Source organism: Capsicum annuum, chromosome 6, assembly GCF_002878395.1.
Source record: "Capsicum annuum cultivar UCD-10X-F1 chromosome 6, UCD10Xv1.1, whole genome shotgun sequence".
Classification (NCBI taxonomy): Eukaryota; Viridiplantae; Streptophyta; class Magnoliopsida; order Solanales; family Solanaceae; genus Capsicum; species Capsicum annuum.
In genome coordinates this window covers 211,387,618-211,415,371 of record NC_061116.1, presented here as the reverse complement: position 1 = coordinate 211,415,371, position 27,754 = coordinate 211,387,618, and the positions used below count along the sequence as shown (strand labels likewise).

General features: G+C 35.4%; 2 protein-coding genes and 1 long non-coding RNA gene across 5 annotated transcripts; 1 reads left to right on the top strand and 2 right to left on the bottom strand.

Annotated features, from left to right (window-relative positions):
• Positions 1–784: 784 nt before the first annotated feature.
• LOC107875918 lies at positions 785–2,230 on the top strand. The gene has a single exon (XM_016722819.2). The coding sequence runs from the start codon at positions 1,280–1,282 to the stop codon at positions 1,751–1,753; it is 474 nt and encodes a 157-aa protein (XP_016578305.1). The 5' UTR covers positions 785–1,279; the 3' UTR covers positions 1,754–2,230.
• Positions 2,231–3,602: 1,372 nt separating this feature from the next.
• On the bottom strand, positions 3,603–12,176 carry LOC107875919. The gene is made up of 5 exons (XM_016722820.2): positions 12,018–12,176; positions 11,563–11,920; positions 9,351–9,722; positions 4,627–9,070; positions 3,603–4,032 (listed from the first exon to the last, which is right to left on the bottom strand). The coding sequence occupies exons 2-4, from the start codon at positions 11,722–11,724 to the stop codon at positions 4,664–4,666; spliced, it is 4,941 nt and encodes a 1,646-aa protein (XP_016578306.2). The 5' UTR covers positions 11,725–11,920; positions 12,018–12,176; the 3' UTR covers positions 3,603–4,032; positions 4,627–4,663.
• Positions 12,177–21,269: 9,093 nt separating this feature from the next.
• On the bottom strand, positions 21,270–24,703 carry LOC124899341. Of its 3 annotated transcripts, none has more exons than XR_007056783.1 (2): positions 24,638–24,703; positions 21,270–23,097 (listed from the first exon to the last, which is right to left on the bottom strand). It is a non-coding gene; the product is annotated as an uncharacterized LOC124899341 (long non-coding RNA). The 3 variants fall into 3 exon arrangements; XR_007056781.1 differs by lacking the exon at positions 24,638–24,703 and adding an exon at positions 24,205–24,625; XR_007056782.1 differs by lacking the exon at positions 24,638–24,703 and adding an exon at positions 24,287–24,625.
• Positions 24,704–27,754: the final 3,051 nt, after the last annotated feature.

Genomic DNA, 27,754 nt, shown 5'->3' with positions numbered 1-27,754 from the left:
AATGTTTTCTTTCTACTTATTTTCTCATGTTTGGTTGATGGGTAGAGACTATTTTTTAGAAAAATATTTTCTAGTGTTTGATTGGTGAATGAAAAAATATTTTTTTTAGAAAATACTACTAACTGTTAAATAGTATATCTGTGTCTCTAGCAACTCAACAATTTGTAAGAACTAATTTAAGTATAACAAATAATATTAATATCGAATACTAAAATATTACAATCACTAAGAGACACTTTTCAATATTTTATCAAGACAACCTCAAGATACTACAATCAATAGAAATATAACGGAACGACAAGCGTATTCAACCTCGTGAAACAAGTTACATCGATAACAAAATGAAATATGCAATTCGCAAAAGTAACATAGGTAAGTTTTCTTCTATGCATATGAAAATAACAATACATTCAACGAATATTGAAAATGGAAAAAATTCGAACTTCACTATTTTTTATTTCAAGCAATGAAAAATTGAAGCAAAACACAGTGAAAAATATTTTCGAGTAATGTGAATATGAATGTTGTTAGGGTGGGGAAGAGGGATGCGGGTGGGGTCATAAGTTACATTTGTCATTTGCTGGAAAATGACTTCCCTTGGCCCATGAGGGAAGTCATTTTCCCTCAAATTGAGAAAAATGAGTTGTTATGGAAAATGTTTTCCAAATATTTTATTGCAACCAAACAAGAAAAAACAAGAAAACATTTTTCAGAAAACATTTTTCATCATACCAAACACACCCATTAACTAATTAGATTAGGTGATTAAAAAAATGGCATACATTTGGTTGTTATGGTAAACAGACTGATATCCACTCCTATTATCACATTTGATTAATACTCCTCTCAATGTCCAAGACCAAAAGAGATAGGATTAAGGTCATTTTGATGGGCTAACCTAGTTATTTAGAGATTATTATTTTGCGATAATTAATTTCAAAATTAACTATTCCTGCCATATGAGATAACATCGATGGTGATGCAATTATTAAGATTCTTTCAATTGCATGAATTTTTACCTTTTTAATTATTTTTATCTCCCCATATTTCCTTCACGTAAAAAATAAAGTTTTCAAACAAAAACTTTGAGTTAATCAAATTTCAATAAAAATATGGGAAAACATAAAAGGAACCTCAAGGGTCATATCTATCTACTCAAAGGCCCCCAAAAACTTCCATTACATCATTTCCCACCAAACTTGTACTATTACAAACACTAGCACTTTTCCTTCTTCTCAAATTCATACTCTAATAATAACTTACTGTTAATCAAATTCCAATGGCCGATTCTGAGTTTCCTCACTCATCATACTCAGTAACAGCAACCATCGAGACTCCCGATACGCTATTCCACAAACGACGTCGTTGTTTCTGCTTCCCTTCTACAAACCAATTAACAAGAACCATTAAGTTTGACTACTGGTGGCACAGGCTCCGTAGCACAGCAGTCAACGAAGGATCTGTGTGGTCTAAAGGAATCAACGCCTTGAAGAAGCTTCGAGAATGGTCGGAGATCGTCGCCGGACCTAGATGGAAGACTTTTATCCGGCGATTCAATCGGAATAAAAGCGGTAGTAGCAGAAGCGCGAAATTCCAATATGATCCTTTGAGTTACTCGCTGAACTTCGATGAAGGGAGAGGCAATAACGGAGAAGAGGAGGAGGAATTGGTACTCAGAAATTTCTCGACGAGATACGCATCGATTCCGGCGTCCGGTAAAGTGAACATGGACGAGGGGCCCGGTTTCGTTTGACTGATATTTGCCGGTACGCGAATTAAATTATCATTGGAGACGGAATGAGATAAAGTACATTAAGTTTACGACAAAATTTATACTGCATTAGATTGACGATATATTACAATATCATCTATCAAAATGTAGTATAAATTTAATTCTGAAATATTTCATGTGTATCCAACGAGTGATTAGAAGTGGTGGGGACTAGAAAAACAGACAGGTCATCTCATAAAAGATAAAGAAGGTGCGTGCAAGTTTTCTACTTTTTTGTTGGTATAAAAAATTATTTGGGATTGGTGTGGTCTTTTTCTTTGTTTAATATTTTACTGTGTGCTGTATATATTGTTTTTGTCTTTATGGACTGTACATAGGATTTCCATTTTTTTTTTTCGTGATGGATGTAAGTTTCTTTAGAAGTTGGTGTGATGATGGTCGATACTTGGTGGTGTTTGAATTTGAAGAATAATATTGAGGATTAATTGTGTGTTTAAATTAATTCTGAAAAATTGCTTTAAAGAATGTGTGCTAAGTTCAGCAGAAACCCACCCGTAATTTGTGTTAATTTTAGTTACACATAGCCCAGAGGTAGTTAGTTTGGTTTACGAGGAACAAGTGTTTTTTAAGTACAAAGGTTGCCAAGGTTCATCTTGTACAAGCATACTGAGGACACGGTTGATGTATCAAACTCAACCTCATATTTCCTTGCATGCATTTCCATCCGTGTCACCATTGATTCAGCATGGAGAATTGCCTTTTTTTTTTCATTTGAATCTTTCGAACAGTTGTTTTTTAAAAAAAACTAATTCGATGACAAAGAAGACACTAATCGATAGTCAGCAACACAAATGAACCCTCAAAGGGTTTACTAGGCATAAAAACATGACTTTCAACAGCAACGGGTAAATATTAGACAAAAACTTAACAGACAACTAAGTTAGTTGCTCGATAATGAGCCCGAAACTTTGTCAAGGGTAACTAGGTTCGTAGCTCCCTACTACAGATCATTTATTTGAAGTGACACCTTGAAAATGAATACAATCAAATAGGCCGATAACATAATCCATTGAAATCCCATATGGATCAAATTAAACACTAGAGACATGAAAATTGAAGCGACAAGTACAGTATACTTGTATTCCAAAGGCACTTTAGCGATGAATGATCGATCATGTAATGGAAATAAGGGGAATTTAATTAAATTATCAGATGCAACCAACCAACATCCACAAATAAGCAAGCATCCAATAGAGTGCAACAACTCGTGAAATGACCATCACGCAAACAGCCAACTACACGACCATATAGAAACCAAAATTTGGAGCAGAAGAAAAATTGGCCATCTAGTAAATAGCCGGAGCAGGGAAAGACGATATAAACAGACAGAATAGTCATGAGCATGTAAGACTTACTTCTGGAGAACTAGAAAAAATATTACTCGACTTGGAACAATATGGAAGCAGCGAGGTTCTAACCCATGGGCTGACCAAGGCTAGGCCACACTCAGGAATTCCTCGGTTACCAAAGACTATTACAGATTTTACTCGATCATTCGCATCTCCCACTCCGGAAGGCAACAGCCACGGGGGCAGAAATCACCAGAATGTGTGGACCACAAATAAACCTATGCTCCAAAATCTACACCATTTTGATCCTCAACATAAACTAGAGTATACTTTTTCTAGCGCTCACGAATCATTTTGTACACAAATAATGGCTAGAAGGTACAACACACTTCTTACCACACCACTGACAGTATAACCTTGAAGCAGTCTTTATCTGTGAATCAGCCTAAAGTTAAAGTTAAAAATCAAGTGAATTTAAGGTACAATGCAGATGTATCAAATAAACGCATGGAAGATGGACATTTTAGAACCAAAACTTGGTGTCAACCTCTTTATATTTATGTAATTGCTAAAAAAAGAGGAGAGGAGAGGAGAGAACAGCCATTTTACAAAGAACATAGAAGGCATTCCGTTTTACTCGGTCCAGAAATCCAACCTCCACTGACAATATCTTGGTCAAGGATTAGACACCTGATCCCAGTTGCCGGGCATTGCAGATTTCAAGCCTTCCAACAGTTAAAATATTTACAGGGGAATGACTCATCTCTGTGTCCACCCAGACAATATGGCTGACCAAAATGGTCACAAACCCATTGAAACCCTCCTTCCTTTCATACATTGAAAGAAATGGTGGATGGAGACTCAGCAAATCATTGGTCACATCATACAACCTCAAGAGCATACTAGAAGCTGATACTTTTGAGGAACCCATCATAGTCCATCCTTTGATAACTGCAAGAAGAAATGAAAAAGGAAAGAATCAAACCAAATGCAGCAAATATACTTCACTATTCTTAAAACACTTTAACCAACGTGGTTAATTCGAAATATGGTTATAAGCAGCACACACAATCGTGAAGCAATATTTCCACTTAAAAACTACACTGTTTAAGGATGACACGTATCCTAACAGCATATTAAAAATCACATTTTCAGGAGGGACAAACACCAAAGTGCAACTTGATAACAGACAAAGATCCCAAATATATTTCCAAAATTTTGAATATATTCATTTCTTCCTATCTATACAAACTACCATGAAAAGAATATGTGCAGTCAAAACACCTTCATAGATCATGCATGCGTACACGATCGGCAGAAGGAACCCCAGTTTGAAAAGGAGCAAAACCTACATGGCAAAAGGAATATACACAAACAAACGAGCAGCTCAACCACAGCTCGTCACAAGCAATTTTAACAATGTATTGCACCATGCCTAGAATCTAATCACTTTCCAGTGCGTATACAACAGAGTAGACAGAAGACGGTTACAGTCTAATCAAAAAGAAGATGATCATAACCACAAGTAAATGAATCTCATATCACCTTAAAGGTCGCGAAGTTGCAGTTTTTTGCATTCCTACTACCAAGGTGATTGCTTGAACCTGAAGCTCTCACTGTCCCATCCTCCTTCAGGTTCCTTCCTCTTCAGTAGACTCCCAGCTACAGGAAACATCCTCCCATGCTCGTCCGCAAGGGCCTGTGAGCCAGCAACAGAAAGTTGCCTTGGTACCAATGAAATTGACTCTTCTTTTCCTTCCAAGTCCACAGCTCCAGGACCTGCATTCAGATCCAGACCTTGCCGGCTTCGGCTTCTGTTGTGCTCTGTGGCTCCATTGCTGTTAGCATCGGGAAGGGAAACTACATAAGGCCTTGGGTATTGATGTGACACAGCACCTAGCAACTGTGAATTCACAGGTGGAGTAAAAAGCCTTCCCCCAGAGGATGAATCAATATAAGAGGTTGATCCAACTGCATATGTTCCAGAGGGAAGTGGGAAAGTGGTTCCAAAAGGGAACACAGGATACTGGAATGGAGCAGCGGGGAATGGCATAGCAGGTGATGATGACAACACAGAACCCCTGAAAACATCTGGAGTGAAGGGGGAACCAGCAGCAGATGGACCTAACATTCGCGGGGCACCAGGTGGGATTATTGGAAATGCTGGCTGCTCTCCACGATCAGGCAAAATTGATGGAATTGTCATAGTTGAGTAACTGTTCCCAGGAGCAAACCAAGACGATAGGTTTCCCACTTCTGGATTGTTCATTCTGAGGCTAGAAGCATTTAATTGGGAACGCATGTTTCCCTGATGACTCTGGTGGAATAGAGGCTGTTCCGCACTTGAATCATCGACACCAGGCCCATTATTCAAATCAAAGTCCCTCCTTACTTCTACAGTTGGTAAGACACCAGATGATGCACTTGCGGGAAGAACTCCACCCTCTAGTCTATGACTGCTACTCAAGGAGCATTGGACTACATCATTAGGTTCATCAACTCTATTCAAATCAAGATCAAGTCCTCCAAAACTACGAAGAGCGGGAGAACCTGAGCATTTATTTTTTGATGAAACAGAATTAGTTATATGGTCCACCGCAGATCCTATTGCTAGAGCACAATCTTGAGAATTTATGTCCTCAAAAATCCTTTCATCTGCTACATTCAGGTCAATATCTAATGGAGGACGACCATGCTTGCTAGAAGAAGCTTCAGAAACAGAGATGGTCGCGGAACTTGAATGCATGTCAAGGGGTTTTCTAGGCTCAGCAGGGCGAAATGCACTTGTGGCGGCTGATCCTTTCCATCCAAACTCCCCTTTGACTCTCAATAGATCTTCTGGCGGGACAAAAGGTCCTTTGGCAGCAGCAGCCACCGTAATGGAAGCAGGAAGACTACTGGAAACAGATGAGACAGCAAATGTTGATGGGCTCATTATGTGGACATTTGACAAATACCCAGGTCCGGTCGTGTTGACTGGCTCCCCATATTTTCCCTCATCAGAAATGAAACCTTCATTTAAGTCGAACTTCATCTTTGACGCTGAATCTGGAGCAGCAGCAGCAGAGCTTGAAGAAGTTTCCCCTTTGATGGATACGCATTCCTTTGTTCTATCTGCCTCGACACCAGAGTATTTACATTCTCTCGATTCCACATTTTCCACTTCCGCATTAGAAAATCCAGGTGTCTCTTTCTTATTAAATAATCCACTGTCAGAATCATGCTTAATTATATCATTATTTTCAGCACTAGGTTCATCCTTTATCAAATTCCTTCTAGCTAAATTAGATTCCGATATGGCTCTATCCTCAACAAATGAAGTATCAACAGCTTTTTTATCAGAATTTGGCTGTTCTGACTGAATAACATTATTTGCATCTATTTCATCAGAATGTCCACCTTTCCCAGCAATAGAATCTCGACAAGAACCAGTTTGTTGCAGCTCTTCCTTGTCATCACTCTCTGTACGTTCAGATTTTGCCACAACCGAAGGTGGTTTCACCTCTGCACTAGCAACACCCAACACTCTACTCACATCATTTTTGATGTCGCCCTCAAATTTAGAAGCAGAAACTCCAACTGGTCGTTTCAAGTCTTCTACGCTTGCAAGGCCATTAGCGACTTTGTCCTCTCCTGCTGAACTACCAAGTCCACCTAATTCACCATCTAGAACACTATCAAACTTCTTAATGGAAACTACTTTTTCCTCATGGAATTGTTTGCTCTGTTCACCATCACTCGCTTTCTCTGATACACTGCAAGGAGCAGCAGCAGACTTTACCATCTCACCCAACTTCTCATTAACTTCAGATTTCAAATCTCCAGCAGTCTGCAAATCAGTGCAGGAAGGGTTGCAACACTCTCCAGTGGCTGTTTCTTCAGGAGGAGATGAAGAGGGCCTTCTATCTCTGGTAAATTCCGTCACTGCACTTCCATAAGCATGTAGTTTACCTTCAGACCACGATGTACTAGCAGCAATGGACTGTTTCTCTTTATCTCCATTAGCATCACCGTCATTTCGCCCACAATGGTCACCTGAAGAACTATCTACAGGAGATGACTTTGACTTAAGCTCATCACCTGTGCAGGTCTCTCCACCTGAAAGGCTATCTGCTTGTGGAGAAACAGAAGGTGAAACCCTCCCAGACTTGGACATTTCTTCAGTAGCCACACTGGCTAGCAGATTCATTCCAACAGCATCACTTAATGACATGGATGTGTTTGCTTCAGAATATTTTACGCAGCTCTCAATCAATGCATTCATGGACCTGAATGAAGCCTCGTGCAGTTTCCCTGACTTCAGTTCAGTTCCTGATGACGACGAACCAGGTTTGGCAACTTCAGATGATTTCCTGCCCTCACCAGCAGTTTTGCTTCGCTCTTCCTCCAGCACAGTAACAGGTGACGCATCACGCTCATCAGATCCAGTGAGAACATCTTTCAAAACATTGCTCTGCCATGATTCTGCATTCACGTCAAAAGTAGCATTTGATCGACATGCATCATTCTTCTCCTTAGAATTACGATCAAGATGATCATTCTTTTCAGATAGCACGGGAGAAGAAGCTCGGCTGCTCCTGACGGTAGGGTCTTCACATGATCCTCCACTGACACTACGCGCAGGACTGCGTCCTTTGTTTGATATCTTAACTATCAATTTGTGAGAACTCCCCTCAACAGCTGGCACATCGACTGGTTTTTCACCACTCAATGCAGACTGCAGCGACTTCTCAGTGGTAGGATTCCGGTGCAATGAAGAACTTCTGTTTGTAGAACTTTCTTTTTGACCTGCAGAAACTGATGATCCAGGACCGCCGTTTATCGATTTGCGGTGCCGAGAACCACCAGTAGAAATCTTGATGCTGCTCATCGACACAGCAGTTGAACTCCTCGCATCCTCCTTCCCCGAGAAGGACTGACTGTGATTGTGCGACTGGCTAGAGCTGCTGCTCTTATCTTCCCTTGCTAGAGGAACATCACTGGAACCAAAAGCTGAAACTCTTGGCTGCCCCACTTTTCCGGAAGGAGGAGACGATGCTTGTTTTATTGAGCCTGGGGACGAGCATGCAGACTTCATACAAGTTTCCACTGGTGTAGGCTTAAGTGAGGCTGTCTTGGATGCAGAAAACTGAGTAACTGAGCTCCGTGTTGCATCACAGGAACCACCAGGATTTTTGTTGCCGCTATGAGAAGCCTCAGGCAACCGTGCTTTAGAAGGCCAACTGACAGCTTGATTTGAGCCAGACTTAGAATCAATGATGTTCATTTCAGCTTCGACTCGTTTCTTCCATGTGTCAACTAAGCTTCGTGCCTTCCTCTGAATTTCCATGTTTTTATGCTGGCGCAAATGATTAACAGATTTACCAATATTGCACATCTGTAGTGCCTGAAGATTCACAGGAAGCTTATCAAGTGCTCGAAGCAAAACCAAGAGAAACTCCTCAATTGATATATCACCATCCTTACTATTACTGAATTCAACAATCCTCCCTCTATGAACATCTTGAAGCCACCCATCTAACACAGGCAAACCCTTTAACTGTACAAACCTAGCAAGGCAGTCAAACTTGTCGGTCGCAGCAACAACACTTGCAAGCATCGAACGACTATTCAAATCCATTTTCCTGTCCACTCTATCTGGTTGCATGAGCTGAACAAGCTTAGCAGCCCCTTCACAGTCCACAAGCCCTCCTTCCTCTGTTATTTTAGAAATTTCAGATTTTAAGACGCTTTCACTATCATCAGATTTAACTGAACGTTCTCGTTTGACGGATTCAGAACCCTGTTCTCCTCGCTCCCTTTTCTTTCCCTTGACTTGTGAAGGAAAAGAAGCTACACTACTTTGTACATTATCAGAACCAGATTTCAATTGTGACGATGACATAGGGCCATTCATAGGTTTAGGAGAACGACCACCAGGCTGCACTGTTGCATGCATCTCTACTTGTGTCCTGTATAACAGCTGATCTACCTCCTTTTTTTGTAGTTCCTACAGAGGAAAAATAATTTGGTAAGTGAAACATTATGCGAGGATTACAAAATAATGCCTGAAAGTTTTGCAATTCCTCCTGTTATTACACCATTTCAAACAATCACCCCACAAAGCAGATAAAACTATCTTTTCTTTGATGAAAAACATATCCAAGTACTCTCTCACCCTTTTCCGTTCAACATTTCAACCTATTTATCTATTTTATCAGTAAAACAAATCACCTTTACATAGTTTAGCAGAAGATTATGAACCATCAAGCAATGAAATGATAACTTACGTTAATACAATTTTGATCAGTTAACCAATATAAGCACTTGTTTGAAATGTCATAAAACCGCCTGCAGATAAATGAGGATATCCCTGTTGGAAGTTCAGCCCCTTTAGGAAGGAATGCAACTTTACACGGATGTAGTAGTGATGCAGCTGGAATCTCATCCCTATGGAAGGAATAAAAGACCTCGTTGGGCGTGGTGTCCAGGACGATGCCCTTGCTAAGCTTCAGCTCAGCAGGACGATAGAGCCAATTAAGACCTAATTGCAAGTTATTATCTTTACACAATCTTAGTCTACGTATTATTCCAATGAAAGGTGGTGAATCATGCGGTGGTTTGAACAAAGCGCAATCTCCCACACGAATTTTGCGACCATCCTGCAGAAAGAGGATAACATTAACTTCACCAAGAAAGCCAGATTAAAAAATACCAAAAATAAACTAACAAATATAAGGAAAGTACAAACTGCATAAAAACATAAGCTAACGACACAGAAGATAAATACATAAATGAACTAGAAAGCAATAGGGAAAAACACTTATAGAGTAGGAGACATGGAAAAGGGGAAAGCCATTATCTTCTTCATACTATACAAAAAGTTATAGTAACACATGCTACCGTAGTTTTTAAGGTACTTTTTGTATTGACTAACACGCGCTTCCGTAGTTTTTAGGTACTTTTTGTATTAACTGACACACGCTTTTGTAGTTTTTAAGGTACTTTTTTGTATTGACTTTACTTCATCATGTACAACCAACACTTATCTACCCAGAATTTGGAGAACACCAGCTTAAGGCATATTTGCAATTTAACTGCTTGCTTTATCTTATCCCAGTATCTTCACCCAACAAGACACAATAACCAAGCAATGTCAACAACCATACACGACCATGACAAAGCTTGTAGGACGCATACGTGTGGATGGAGAATAAATAAAAAGGTAGCATAACAAAGAAAGCTTCCGACTTACTAAGTACCTCATTATACACCTCTCTGCAAAATATAACCAAACACAAGCTACTCATGAATTTGCAAAGTAAAAACATGAGCATATACATCACATGACGCCATGAGAAGCTTCTAAGCTAAAATGATACAACTTCCCAAAAAATACTCGAACCGGACAAAAAACCACATACAAACTAAAAAAGTTATAAATGAGCATATACATCACATGACGCCAAGAGAAGCTTCTAAGCTAAAATGATAAAATCTCCCAAAAAATACTCGAACCGGACAAAAACCACATACAAACTAAGAAAGTTATAAATGAGCATATACATCACATGACGACACGAAAAGCTTCCAAGCTAAAATGATACAACCTCCCAAAAAATACTCGAACCGGACAAATAACCAACTAAAAAAGTTATAACTGAGCATATACATCACATAGTGCCACAAAACGCTTCTAAGCTAGAATGATGCAACCTCCCAAAAAATACTCAAACCGGACAAAAAAACAAATACAAACTAAAAAAGTTATAAATGAGCATGTACATCACATAGCGCCACGAGAAGAACCTCCCAAAACACACTCAACCCGGACAAAAAATCACATAAAAACTAAAAAGTCAAAAATGAGCATATATATGACATAGCGCCACATGAAGCTTCTATGCTAAGATGATACAACCTCCAAGCAATACTCTAACCAGGACAAAAATCGCATACAAACTAAAAATTTATGAATGGGCATGTATACCACATAGCGCCGCGAGAATCTTCTAAGCTAAAACGACATAACCTCCCAAAGAAAGTCCAAACGCGACAAAAAATAGCACAAAAACTACAGAAGTTATCCGCTTTATAACCAAACACAAGCTACTCGTGAATTTGCAATGTAAGTAAATGAGAATATATATCACATGGCACCACGAGAAGCTTCTAAGCTAAAACAATACCACCGCCAAGAAATACTCGAACCGGGACAAACAATCACATACAAACTAAAAAAGTTATCCACTTCATAACCAAACACAAGCTACTCATGAATTTGCAATGCAAATAAATGAGCATACATATCACATGGCGCCACGAGAAGCTTCTAAGCTAAAACAATACAACCTCCAAGAAATACTCGAACCAAGACAAAATCACATACAAACTAAAAAAGCTATCACCTTTATGCACCAAAAATCAGTATATAAGAACAGGTAGCACTACACACACTTGATTCAAATCACCCATCAGTATAAAAAACAACAAAGACAATACCTTGCAGAAAGAATCAGCAGTAACAGTAGAAACAACAGTAGATTCACCGACGGCTACAGTCCTCCTTGTAGTCGTCGCCGGCATGTGTTGACCACCACCGCCAATACCACTCCCCAACCGTTTACAAACTTGTCCTTCTTCCCTTTGTATCCTCCCATGCATAATAAAACTCCCCTTGCATTTTCCCCAATTATCCCCCCTTCAACCATCAATTACTCTCAACAAATTCACAAAATCCCCAATTTTACTCAACCCTAGAAGCCAAAAAAAGACCTCGATCGCCCATAAAACATACCCAAAACTCACAAACCCTAACTTCGTTCACTCAATTTCAACTCCAAATCATCAATTCACCGATCTGTAAACAATCAATTTGTAGATCCGATTAAATCATACTCCTACAACACAACAACAAGAAAAACCATAAAAGTACTCGACAAACAAAAAACACAAACCTTAATTTCTACGAACTGAAGGAAAAAAACCAGTGGAAAGAGAGAAAATGGAAATAGCGAAGAGGTGAGAAAGGGAAAGTTGGGAACTTTGGGGTTGTAGTATATTAGTAGTATAGAGAGATTAGAAGAGGGGAAACGGGCAGGGGGTGAGCGGGCAGATTGGGCAGAGTGGGGCAGGGTGCATTGATAACGCTAGGTGAGGTACCCCACGGGAGTGAATTAAAAAGACATGAAAAATGTTAGTATTATTATTTGTGACTGACTGACTGCGAGGAGTAACTAGTACTACTTTGATTGATGATGATGTGGTGGGTTTGGAATGTGACTGCACTTAAATTTACTTGCCTGGCATCGCATCGAGTCCCCCCGCACGCACGAATGACGAATGCAAGGTTGGGGTTTTGTTTTTCTTCATATTAAATAGAATCGGAGGAGGAGATTTTGACGGTTTATAAATTTTTGAATTTTTTATTATTGTTGCTGTGTTTGTGGAGAGTTGTTTAGGGATTTGAGGAGTTTAGCAGCGATTTGAGTTAGATTAGCATCGGATAATATAGGAGTGATGAGCTGGACGGTGTTTTTTAGATTCGAACTGAAAGACATATGTTGTTGCATTTGTGGAGAGTTGTTTGAGGATTTGAGGAGTTTAATAGCGATTTGAGTTGAATTAGTATCGGATAATATAGAACTGATGAGTTGGTTAGTGTTTTTTAAATTCGAACTGAAAGACATATGTTGTTGTGTTTGTAGAGAGTTGTGTAAGGATTTAAGGAGTTTACTAGTGATTTGAGCTGGATTAGTATCAGATTATATAGGAGTCATGAGTTGGTTACTATTTTTTAAATCCAAAAGGAAGGATGTATTGATTCAGAAGGATTATTGGGTGTTACTTCATATCATAAGGAAGTATCAGTTTATAATTTTTTGGTTTTTTAGTATTAGGTTTGTGTTGGATTGTATAAGAATTTGATGAATTTAATAGTGATTTGAGTTGAATTGATAACGGATAATATAGGAGTGATGAGATAATCGGTGTTTTTCAGACCAAAACTGAAAGACGTGTTTTCATTTCGTTTTTGCTTTAATCTTCATAGAATAAATAGAGTTAGCAGTTGTTATAAAGGGCTTCTCATTGTATACGTTGGAGTTAGCATGCTTGAGTATGTAAACTACAATAATAAATAAGTTTTCTATGTCAATCAGTTCTTCCATGAGAAGCTTCAATGAAAATCTTTTTTAATTTTCTGCTCATTAGACCGACCGACTCAGACCCCTTAATTGTTCCTGATGAAAATCGAAATAAAACCTACTTTCATTTTAAGTTTGTTCACTCTAAGGAAAGAAGAGCTTTATGAAAATTTAGAAAGAAATTGAGTGAGTTCTCGTCTAATAGTTGTGATTTAAAATAATGCATTTAGAATCCTGCATTGTTTCTATTCACATTAAATACAAGTGAGGATGTTTAACAATTTATAATTTCTTTTCTTTTTTCAATATCGTTATATTTGTGTCAAATTATTCAAGAATTTGATAATTTGATATGAGTGTAATTCGAGCCAAAATAGTGTCAGACAAATATAAGAGTGTTTTTGAAGAATTATCGAGCATTTCCTCATATCGGAAGGAGGCGCTAGTTGGAGGAGAAGAAATGAATTGATTCTAATGACTTCTGATTATAGACGATGGAGTCAGTCAGTCAGAGTATGTAAAGTATGTGATGAAGACGATAACAAATAAGTCTTCTGCATTAGTCAGCTAGACATTGGAGTATGTGCCAGCACGGGTCCAATGCGCTACTTTTCAGATATTATATGTTGTTTTTTTATTTAAATTTATATGAAACTGATTAATATTTGTTATTTTTTATTTAAATTTATATGACACTGATTAATATTTGTGAAAGTCAATTAGATTTGTTATATATAATCTTAGATATTTTAAGTTGTTAATTATATTATGATTTATACGACTTTCAACGTAATTTTCAAGTAGTATCCCTTTATCCTAATTAATATGACTTCGATAACTATTGTAATCTATAATACTTTTTCGACGTTGTAATTTACTATTTTAAGCTATTTGCTATTGCAATTTATAATACTATTCTTGTTTAAACTTTTCGTGGTATTAATAGTGAATTTAGACCTTCAAAGTAATTTAAGTTTTTAATTACTGTAATTTAAATTTATACGACTTTCAACGTAATTTCCAAGTAATATCTCTTTATCCTAATTAATATGACATCGCTAAAAATTATAATCTATAGTACTTTTTCGCCGTTGTAATTTACTATTTTAAATTGTTTGCTATTGCAATTTATAATACTTTTTTTGTTTAAACTTTTATGGTATTGGTGGTGAATTTAGACTTTTAAAGTAATTTAAGTTTTTAATTATTGTAATTTATAATATTTTTAACTATTTCAATTTAAACGACACTGATATAATTTCGAGAGTAAACCAAATATCACGGTTGAAATAGCGAAATCAGAGTCTTGAATAACTCATAATAACTAATTAAAAGTGATATAACAAAATTTCTATAAAAAAATACTTGTGAACTTTTTTTAAGTGGCTTCACATAAGATGTCAAATTAATTTAAAACATCAAGAATTAATTTATCATTTTATGTTTATTTCACCTTTTATAAAAGAAATATTATCAATTTTTAAATACTTAGATGACTCATAATAGTTAATTATAGGTGATACAGTAAAATTACAATTGACACAGCTGAAACAACCATATCATAAATGTCTATTTTATTTTTTATTAAATACTATTATTTTTTTAATAAGTAAATGCCATATAAAAATTACTCAGGGACGATATAGTAAAATCACGGAGCAAGCAGACAGCTGGAAGCAGGCATGTCGAACGCCAACTGCTTGCCACTGGTGCTTATATATAGTAGTAATTCTTTTTTCACGAGGGACTTTATCAATGAAGCAACGCTTTTTGATTTCATGTACATTGTATCGACCGACTCAAATGCTATATCCATTCTCTATGAAACTCGGGATAAAACATGCATTCATTTAAAATCAACTCACGCAAAAAATTAAGTAGAAAGTAAGCTCTCGTCTAAAAGAAGAGTTTAGTAAAGCAAACGTTGAACACTAGGGTTTATAGAAAGCGAAATAATGATAAAGAGTTGCGGAAAAATCTTCAAAAAAAGGAAGCGACCTGTCCCAAAATAGTATAGGGTACAACTTTGGCCCTGATAAAATAAAACCTGGTCTCCCCTTTAACCCAACAACTCATTTTGGCGATCTCTTCATGACCTTAAGGGATTCTAAGAGCTTAATCAAGTGTACCTTGTTGATAAGAGGTTAAGGGCATCCATGCATTGTAGCGTTGGTAGCACATTTAACATAGAGTTCGAATTCATGTTTTTTGAACCACAATAGAAATGTCTCTCTCCCTGTAAAGAATCCAAACAATGTAGGTACACAATATTTACTAGTTTGAGGTTGGGGTTGGGTCATGAGTTGACAGATGTGGGTGAGAGGTATTTGACTTTTATTTTCCTAAGAAGGCAATTTTATATTGCCTTTCTTTTTCTTATTTTGATTAACATCAGATTCATCACTGACCCCATTTGTCTTTTCTAGTTTCATACGCATGTGGGTGGGTGGGTGATTGATTGGGGTAGCTTCATTTAGAAGGGCAAAAGGAATAATTACACATCTTGATTAGGGGCATATATGTAATTCGACATTGAGGTTCATAATTTAAGTAAAGTGGAAGGGTTAAATTGCATATTGTTGGAAGTTAAGGTTGTCTTATGGTTTACTAACACTAGAATATGTTGGTACTTGGTAGTAGGAGCACATTCAATAAGTGTTGTCCTTTTCAGGAATTTTCCAAATACCATCACTAAACGTTCTACGTGGGTGTTTGGCTTAACTTTTAAATTGGTCAAAATAGCTTATAAGTTATTTTTTGCTTAAAAAAAGTGTTTGATAAATTTTTTAAGTGCTTAAAAAAAGTTAATTTTTTCTTTTTTAAGTCAAAAATAAGAAGCTAGCATTCCTAACTTTTTTTTTTTTGAAAGATTATAAGCTATTAGAATTGATCAAGTAAATTACATTTATGTCCCATATAATTATTTCTTATTCCAACTTTGTCCTTGTAGCCTTAATTCTCCTTCACTACTACACAACACACTTCACAACCCACTTTTATTTTTTCTTGGAGCAAAGTTGAATTTTGCTTTGTTGTTCTTCCCTGTTGGATAATTATACCATGATTGTATAATGGGTTTATTTATTTTTTTGCAGCAAAAATGGAAAGAGGTGATATTGTTGTTCGTAGATCTGGGCAACTCTTAAAAAAAAAAAAGTTATATAATAAAGTACTAGAAAGTTTATTTAAATTAATAAGAAAATGAAGTGCCGTCACAAATTACACATTAATGATACAAAATTTTACCGTAATCATGAAGAAACAAATAATCTTTTAATATATAACTATTTTTTTCAAATACAAACATTCAACACTTAAACTTTTTTAAAAAATAATTTTTTAGCGCACAAATTAATATTCATTCATAAAAATGTTATATATATATATAAATATATATTAATTTTAATTTGAATCATTTTAGTAATAAAAATTAATAATAATCAACTCTATATATTATTAACAGTTATAAGGGTATTTCAGACATTTTGACTAAAAAAGAGTGATTAAAAGTATTATTTATCAAACACACCAATAACTTTTTTCAGTTTCACCACTTTTATCCAAACACTTAATTGTTTATTTTTAAAATAAGTTTAGCACTTTCAAAAACACTTTTAAAGAACTTTTTTTCAGCCACTTTTTTTCCGCCTATCCAAACGGGTTCTAAATCATCCAATATCAGAAAGCGAAGAGCAACACCTTTAAACTTTAAAAAAAAAAAATTGTTTTGTTAATATGTTCTTTTTTAATAAGAATATACTTTTTTAATACATTTAATTAAGGTCAAACCCATCGATAGCCCCTTAAACTTGTCCCGAAAATTCACTTGAACCCCTAAACTAAGACTTGTACCTATCAGGCACCTCAACTGCTTAAATTGATACCTATCAGGCACAAAATGCTGACTTGACAAGGAAAGTGTGTTACACTCTCCTTGGAAGTGTGAGTTGAACAAAAAATAATATTTTACTTTTCTTATTATTAAAAACTTATACTTTAATTATTTTATTAATAAAATTTTTAATTATTATAATTTTTTTAATTTTAAAATAAAAAAGAAAAAGAAAAGAACAAACCCCCCCTCCCCCTCCATTCATCGTCTTCACAGCCCCCTCCCCCTTGTCATCATCTTCACTAACCCCCCCAGCCACCAGTCATCTTCTTCATCTCTATTTTCTTAAAATTCTTAACAATTTGTTAATACAATTACAATTTTCAATTAATTAAAGAATAGAAAAATAATGGAAGGCATGAACTTTAGCAGTGGAAAATTTTTCAAATTGTTAATACATGAACTTTCCGACGAAAGTTCTAGCTATGATGAAAAACAATCTTGTTAACATAGAAGAGTGGTTGGTGAGGTTAGCATTAACAATGTATCAACAATTTGATTTGGGTGGAAAACTTTAGCAGTGGAAACAATCTTTTTTTAGAAATCAAATTCTGGTCGTCATTGATTTCGTCTTCAATGGCGATTTACGATAACGAAGGGAAGTTGATGGATGAGGGAGGGGCGGGGTGGGGGTGAAGGTGGGGTGGGGTATATCAATTGTCATTTGTGGGTGGGTGATGACATTGGGGGGTTGTGAAGAAGACGACTACAGGGCGTGGGGGTGTTTTTTTCTTTTCTTTTTTTTTAATTAAGAAATTATTATTAAATAGATAATTAAATAGAAAAATAGGAAAAATCAGAAATTCCACTTATAATTTTTTCTGCCAAGTTCTTTTTTTTAATTGGTTAATTTTTGTCACGCCAGCGTGTGTGTGTAACACACACTTTAACTTTTAGCTGATTGGGTAAAAAAAGCCTAATTGGAACCAAATTATGGGGAGTGGGGGGTGGGGGGTTAGGGGTTTGATAGATACAGACTTTAGTTTAGGGGCTAAGTGAATTTTAGGAACAAGTTTAAGGGGCTATCGATGATTTTGATCTTTAATTAATAGTAGTACATACTTTTTTCACAAAATTTAATGCTTCTTTTGTTTATGGGCGATGAAAAATGTTATGTCACGTCGCATTCCTTGCATGCTATTACTTGAATGATGTATGAAATTAATTGTGTCAAGAAAATTAAATTCGTTTTGGTAAGGATGAAAACGATATCGTTTGCTATATTACAACATTGGCAAATACAAACCTCATGGCATCCCTAACCATTTAACATGTTACAATATGTTAAACTATGTCGATCTTTAAATTCATCACACAACTAGTACCTACAAATAGCAAAATGTTCATACGGTCAAATAGTAAGATATTAATTCAACCCCCAACCCCCAAAAAGAGGGCAGTGCCATGTCACGCCCCAAAATTCCATCGGGCCGGACTGGCACCCGAAGCCGAGAAGGCCCGAGAACCCGTTCAAATACCTGTACTTTCACTTACATGTCACCAAAAATTTGGACAGCACTTTGTTGCATATAGAAGGATCTAATTACCTGTATCAGCACAACACGCACAAATATATATATATATATATATAATACTTGGCCGTCGGGGCCACCACATATACAAATATAACATCACTATATAAACTTCCATGACTTTACCCTTCCTTATGTCTACAAAGCCTCTAGGATATACATGACATAACTAGGGTCGGGACAAATCCCTGCCCACACATGACTTCTGTACAATAACAAAACATAAGGGACTGACTCGGAAAGCTCCGAAGCAAACTGCAGCTCACCAACAATAGCTGTATGACCTGGCTCCTATCTATGCTGTGAGTGAGCTGAAGCACCTGTGCTTGCAGCATGAAATGCAGGTCCCCCGTGAGGGACGTCAGTACGAGATATGTACTGAGTATGTAAAGCTGTAAATAATCATATGTGGTATGGGGGATCAAGAAAATCAGACGCAAGTGAATAAATCATAATAGAAGTGAACCACACTTCATAAACACTTTTAGGATCATGTACATTATCATTAATCTGAATTGGGTTCTTGAATTCAAACACATTTGTGGAACGGTATACATTCGTTCATTTTATTCTTTACAATTATCATTCGCCATTACCTCCTCCTCCCTAACCTCCAACCATCTAACAATAATCAATACTGTACCGTACTGTGACTATTAGGCTGCCCCCAGTACATATCAACTGTAATCATATCAAATATCGGGATCGGCCCATGCTAGGCTTAAGCCCCTAAGTTACCACCCACATGTATCTCAAGTAACACACATAAGAGATCTTTCCAATAACTTAGTTCAAAAGCTTTTGAGATTATTACATTAGTGTTCATGCCAATATAGTACCTTTGGAATAATGATACATCAATAGGAACCAAGTAATAGACTTTCTATATATCAATGAAATATTTTGACACTTTATAGAATGGAAACAACTTCGTTGGTAATGTAGAACAATACATGTTTTTGGACAACCTCGGAATCTTACTTGATGGAACATTGGTGTTTTCATGCCAAAGAACATCGTTAGAGTATGCTTTACATACCTCGTTGTAGATTCAGATACCAATTCAACACAACTTCCCGCCTTTACAAATCACTTATCTACAATGAAATGTTTGGCATCTAGTATTAGCAACCCAACACCACAATTCTCTTCCATAATTCCATATAACCAATATTTGCAAAGCATTCCAAAAACCAACTTGAACAATCGGTTTATGTGTGTATATGTATAATCATCATTTCAATACCACATCATCACACCAAATCCCTCCACAATTCAACATAATCCAACTATGCACAAGAATAATCCAACATCATTTCCAATCATCTTTCAACAACAATCAAATAACATACTTCTTATGCTCACATGCATATATATATACATATCCATATAAATGACACCAACATAATTTACATCCTTACCATAAAATGGCCCTTTTGATTTCGAAGTCCTGTTGGCACAAATAAGGGGTACTTCTCGAAGCCCTCGAGACGGTGAACACAACTACGGAATCAATTTGGATTTTCTACGGTTGAATCACAAGATAATTGGAGTTGAACTTAGGCTAGGGTTTCTTATTCTTCAATAATTTAGATGATAAATGATGGATATGAGGATAAGTATATGTATATAATGACCAATTTTCGTCCATGAGGTGATGGAAAATGACCATATTGCCCTTAAAATTTAAGTAAATCCGAATCTGTCCATGGTGGACTATTTTGATAGGCTAAAGTAAATCGACCATAACTCTTTGCTCCGATATCGGATTTGGGTGAAATTGGTATCGTTGGAAAGATAATTCAAAGGGATTTCATTTAATATAAAGTAGGCCACCTAGTTCGTCCTGTACAAGGAGTTATGATCGTTTGAAGTTGACCCTAAACATCTGTTTTGAGAGGCTGAAGTAAAACGAGTATAACTCATTACTCAGATGTCGGATTTGGATGAAACCAATTGCATTAGAAAGAAGACTCTCAGGGCTTCTCATCGATATATAGCAGCTCACACAATTCATTTTTTACAAGGAGTTATGATCGTTTAAAGTCGACCCAAAAATCTGTTTGGCTGCAGTACTTTTGTGTGCAGAAAATTTCTGCACATTTACTGTTCATTGCGTCCACCGTTTTCAAGTTTCGAACATGCTCGCTTATATCCGATACTCATCTGTTTTCAGAAATCTTTATATCGTTGGAAAGATAACTCGATAAACTTCGCATAGAAACTTCGACGAGCAAATTCCGGTATAAATAAAGTCGATTCCTATACACATATAATCAAACTATACACTTGAAACCATCTCAAAATAATCAATACTCATACTTAAACTCATATATACCTAACTTATGATCAATACATATACTCCAACACATATAACCATGGCTAATGCACGTAATTAAGTACGGGGTGTTACATGCCAGCAGCTAACCCTCAACCTACGCAAGAAAAAAATAGTAGTAGTATAATAAAGGGAAAGTTTTCTGTCAAAGATGTTGTTTTGCTTTTGGAAGTACCAACAAAATCTCCTTCTAGTTAGAAAGATAGTACAAAAGCACTACGTACCTTGTGAAAAAAGCTGACTCATACACATGCACTTCCCCATGTCTTTTTATAGGAGTAATACACACGTTCGGACCAGAATTTGCGCCCATGAATGACCACTAATTTAATGAGTGTCACATTTGTACAACATGAGGGCAACTTAGAAGATCTCATAAGACCATTCTTGTTGGTTTTCACATCTCAGATGCTATTATAGAAAGAATATAAGAAGCATCCATCCATCAACTACCTTGAATCTTGACCTCCTCAGTTCAGCACATCTCTTCCAAAGACTATCAGACTATTACTGGAAAAATAGTTCCAAGTACAATGAAGGTCATCCTGAATGAGCTAGCATGTCATGCTGATGTTTGGAGGAATGTTAATACTGGCAGCAGCATGGGATGTGCATAAACTAGATGGAGAGTCATTTCAGCCATAACGTCTCGCCAAAATGTGCCATGTACCTGAGAGTTTAAGAAGATAATAAAGCATATATCATCCAGTTGAAGACTGCCTCTCTATCTACTTTGTCTGAGGTAGTGGTATGGACTGCGTACACTTTACCCTCAGTATGTTGTTGTTGCATCTCAGTTGAAGACTTTGGATGGATGGATCATAAACATCTGCACCTGCCTCCAAGGCTGATACAAATACACTACCTATTCTTGGCCTTGAAGGCTTTAGTTTTGGTACAAGGGGATGAGCAAAATTATGCTTGCTACAATATCAAATTATCACACACAGACACTGTAATAGTACCAAATATACAATAGAAAACAAGCACTTTTTACCCCTTCTCTCAAGAAGCATGAAAACAGATAATCTTAGTAGTGGACTAAAATTTTGAATTCATTCCTTCTACTGCCATTGATGAGCATAAGATGCACATAATCTTTGTTCATTCTTTAAACTGCCATTCACGACGACACATGGGACAATGTGCTTGAGTAGATTGAGAATTCACCCACTTCAAGATACAGTGAAGATGAAATGCATGATTGCAAGCACCCCATACTGCAAAGACAAGTAAATTATCAAAGCATTAATAGATTTAAAGAAAGGTGCCAGACTCCAGAGAGGTCATGTTAATACCATCCACAGAAAGATGATGAACCTAACCATATAAAAAAAAATAAAAAATTCACTTCTTCCTCATTTTCAAAATTCAGTGACAAGCCTAAATCTGCTCTTTAATTAACATTTAATCAGAATCTGTTAAGAAAGAATCAGAAGAAAGGAAAAATGGGATACATCAAAATGACATGTGTAGATATTCTTTTGGCAATCATCTTGCCTGTCCCTGGTGTTTTCCAACTTTAGTTGCAAGGTACTTCTGCCATCCGGTATTGCCTGTAAGTAAAAGGCTTCCTTACGGTTAACTTACTACTGCAGATAGAAACTTGAGTATAACATGGCATCTGATGGATTTGTTACTCCCAAATTCGGTTTGCGTGGGCATGTTTCATCCCCTTCATTACCATCCTTGTAGAGGCATGGAGAGACACCAAAGACTACCTTTTTCTCCTTCTTGGTTAAAGGGTGGCCAGGGCCAAGGGCTTGTGAGTTAAGGATGCACGGGTAAGTAAATAATTTACTTTTCGTAAATATAGGAAAATTGTATAAAGAAGGTGATGATTTCACATGGTCTCTAAACAGAGACAACGTCATGATCTTATAAGAGTTTGTTTTGTGCTCGTAAGATTGTTAGGAGTTGTAGTAAAGACAACTTTACAATTGAATCTTGTGATACATCTGGAGCTGTCCAGTTATCTCCTTGTCTTCATGAGTAACATCAATGTAGAAATATGTAAACCTCGATAACTAAGGGAGTTTACAATCAGGACAACAACCATCAAAAGCCATCCTGCATATACCACAACTTTTATCATGAGCATCCCACGTCCACGATGCAACGGCGTGCCATCTGCAACGGGAAGTAAGATGAAGTAATCACAACATGTAGTCTAAAGTCAGACAACTATTAACATGAAGAGGACTTACTCTATTCACGATCCCGACAAAACACACAACAGAATTGGTTAAGGAAAATTTCATGATATAGTCTATCTCAAAGAAATATGACAACATAGCCTTCTGTCAAAGCATCTAATCAACGTGAAACATAAAGCTTACCATCCATTCACTTAACAAAATCAGAATATGCACTTCCGCACCTCATAAAATGTGAAATAATTAATGGAATATAAATTGAAGTAAATTTGGCTGGCTCACTTGGTGAGCTCCCTTACTTTAACAGTTGAGGTGAAAGGTTCAAACCCATCAGTAGCATTAGCATTCCTTTCCCCCTCTGTCTCCCCTAATAAAAAAGGGCAGCAGCATTAGCATTCCTTTCCCCCCTCCCTGTCTCCCCTAATAAAAAAGGGCAGCCCGATGTACTAAAGCTCCCGCTATGTACAGGGTCCGAGAAAGGACCCAGCACAATGACGTATTGTTCGCAGTCTTACTTTGCATTTCTGCCAGAGGTTGTTTCCAAGGCTTGAACCCGTGACCTCTTGGTCACATGGAAGCAACTTTACCAATTACTCCAAGGTTCCCCTTCCTCCCTCCTCTAATGATAACTTATTTTTAAAAAGTAGAGTTTCAGAGCAAAACGACCAAATAGTTAGACAGAATGCTTCTTTCCAATCCTATAAAAAGTTCAATGGCTCTACATTCTCTAAAAAAATACAGAAATTAATGATATTAAAATCTCAAGATCACGTGATAAGGCATATCCAATCACTAATTGCATATCTAGAGAAAAAAATTATGCTTTCGTATCAGAATCATTTCGTCACAACAACAACCACCTCCTAGTGTAATCCCACAATTGGGGTCTGGGGAGGGTAGAAAGTACACAAACCTCACCTCGACAGATCCTCAACTTAACTGGTACCTGCCAAACAGTTGGAAAACGGGATACATATATGGCGGCAATCATAATACAGATTAATCAAAATGGAAAGCACTACACAACAAACAATACAAAGGACAACAATGAAAATGCAATATGAGTCAGCACATAAAATACCGGTGAAAGTTGAAAATTGAAGCTCAAGGAACTACAATCATAGTGTTAATTATACTTAAAGTGCAGGAGGTCCAAGAATAACCTCGTAGCCTATCTCACAGGGAAGCAAGAAAACACTCAACTATTAACTTTCTACTATCGTAATATATGCGACCTTCAAACTCTTCTACTCTAAGGTTATGTCCTCGGTAAGGTCAATATGAACCATGTCCCGTGTATTCATTTCGTAACATTTGCTATATTTCACTACTTCTTTATCTGCTCTAATGAAATAACATTTCATATTAGTAAAATAACCACAAAAGGATAAGCAAAATCTTGACTTTCATTGTTTCGCACTCAAGACTGCAATATCGACACCACACACACAAAAAAAATGGTAGGGCCACCAATGTGGGAATTTCTAAATTCTATACTGAATGAAAATTGAAACCTTTTTCGTAGACAAGATTAATTTCCAAATTCTGACTTTACGAGTGAAAATTGAGCTGAAGCGATAGTAGTACTTTTTTATGGCTTTATTTATTTATTTATTTATTTATACGAACTTTGGAAGTGGCAGAAAAACTAGTGAAAAATACATTATGGGCCTACCTCGGAAGCAATTGGCAGAGATAGCCCTCTAAGCCCACACTTAACTAGCGCATACTATTCTTACAAGCACATGGCCCATCATTGATTTAAGGGCTTGTTTGATATATGGGATAAGAGATAATTAATTTTAAAATTAATTCTAAGATTAGTTTAGTTGGAATAAAATACATGAGATAACTTTTTTTAAAATTATAATATTTTTTTTATTCTACTATAAGAAATGAGGATGAAATAACTAACCTCGAGATAGCTAATCTCAATATAACTTATTTTCAAGCAAACAAACCTTCGAGTCTTGAGAGGGACGGTGCCCCCCATCTATTTTTGCTAAAAGACTTCCTATATTCACTTGTACCTATTCATTATTTTAAAAATATATTTCACTATTACTTGTCACTTTTAATATATATGAAAAAAAAATATTTTGTCATATTTCTTTTTTAATTTTTTTTAGTTTCTCATTTGGAGTTCGGTGTCCGCATTGGATCTCTGATTAATCCGGAGCCCATTAAGATGGAAGTGCTTTTAATAGAGTTTTCTCTGTACCCACGGTCGAACTCTCGACCTCTGGTTAAGGATGGAGCAGCCTTATCCATTGCACCACAACTCATGTTGGTCATATTTTTATTCTTAATATTAGTTACTTATTCTTTAAATTATTTTTCAAAATTTAATATACTAAATATCAATTAATAGGAACAATTTCAGAAAATAATATCAATCATTATTTTTTTTAATGTTCATCTCAAATCCAACTATGACAAGTAAAAGGAAATCCATAGAATTAAATTGTGTGTTTGGGAATCTTACATTAACTATCTCTGTTCCTGCATTAAAATCTGTGTTTAATAAAAAATGAGATTATTGTATGAACAAATCTGTCATTAGAATCAATGTCAATCCCCTTTTCGTTCAAGTACAAATAACATAAGGTTAGATTTAATTTTATTTTAATTAAAAAAAACTTTGTCAGATTACTAATCAAAAAAAGAAAAAGATTACTGACAAAAGATAAACTATTTTAATTGGAGTACAAATTAGCACGTAAACTAATCTGAGTGAGGTGGGGTGGAGGTGTTCAAAATTCTTTTTCTATTGAGTGAAAAAAGAGAAGAGTAGGTAATCATTTCTATTAGCTTCCAATCTTGCTCATACTGTATAATATTCTATATACTGTTTATAGATTTACTTTTTTGGGAAATGGTGTCCGTTTTATTTTCGTTAATCTGTTTCATTTTAGTTGGTCATATTTAAAAAAATATATATATTTAAATTAGTTGATCACTTGGTTTCTTCATTTGTTTTAATTTATTATATTTTTATTTGACACATTCATTAAAAAGAATATTAATAACATAATTATTTTATCATGATATTCTTATTAAATTATGTTTACATTATCTCTTAAAATTAATTTAGAGAAAAACAATTAATGTTAAGGCTAAAATAGGAAAAAAATTATCTTTTCTTGATATGTCACAAATGACAAATAAAAGTAGAAATACAATTAAAAAATTAATGACAAGAAAAATGAGCGAAGAAAGTACTAAATTAGAATAGAGTTAATTATTTTTTTCAATTTTACCCTTACATTTAATAACATACATTACATATGAACAATTACAATTTCAATATCTATTCATATGCTCTGTAAATATCATTAATATGGATATAATAAAATTTAATATTCAATTTATGATTTTTTAATTATCAGATAAAATAAAATATGTCCAACAAAAATAGAACGAAATGAGTTCGTTGCCCTCACAATATTGCTTTTAAATATGTCTTTATTCATTAATAAAGAAATTTTTCAAACACATGAGTTTTTTTTATGAGCAAAAAATATTGCTGATAAAATTAGATATATTTCTAAAAATGGTGAAGTTTTAATTTGGTAATTCAATTGCTCATTGTTTGAATTTCGTTGTAATTAGCGTTAGAATAATGATCTCCTTTATAAAATTTAAGGGTAAATTTGAACAATTTCACATAATTTAAGAATAAATTCAATCTTTTTACTTGTAAAAAAACTTATTTAGTGAAAAAAACACTAACAATTGATAAATTTGAATCATTTTAAAAGTTCAATGGCAAATTTAATTCTTTTAAAAACAACTCTATCTAGCCTTGGCTTGTGCATTTCGTATGGTCTTAAAAAAATTATTCTTTAATGTTTGATAAATTTTGTTAGATACAAAAAATCTTAATAGTTTACTTGATTAATTAACTAAATTTTTATGTTTTTGCTTAGATCTTCTCTCGCATTCACCCTTCTCTATTCTAGTATAATAAAAGAAATAGTTCACTTTTAATCGTCCATTATTTTAAAAATAAATTTCTAGTTTTACTTTATCATTTTTAAGATATTCTTCCCATTTCGTATTAGTTGATTTTTTTTTTTAAATATTTATTTCAATTTAGTTGTTTAAGTTTTAAAATCAAGAGTATTTTATACATATATTTTTCATTTTATCCCTGATAGTAATATTAAATACATCCACAATTTTCAAAATTATTGAATGAGACATAAATAATCTCACTTTTCAAAAGCAAAATTAAATAATTATTACTAATTTCAATTATAAACACTCAGTGTTTAATGCATGAGATGGAGTAATATATACCAAATTTTAATATTTAAACATTGCATTGATTATTTCACTTTTAAAACATACAAGGATAAATATGTAAAATACATATCTATTTATTGATTTCTTAACGAATATTTCAAATCTATAGAGCCCAACTAATTCGAAATGAAAAAAATATCAAATAAAAATATTTATTTTTACATATTTTATCATTAACATTTACTATTTATTTATAAATCTGTTTTTCAAGATCTAATACTGTATTTCGGTTAGCCGAGCCAAGATATTTACTAAGGGGTTCATAAGTGAACATACGAACTAGCCGAAAGGGGTTCAACATATAATATATATATATGGAAAAA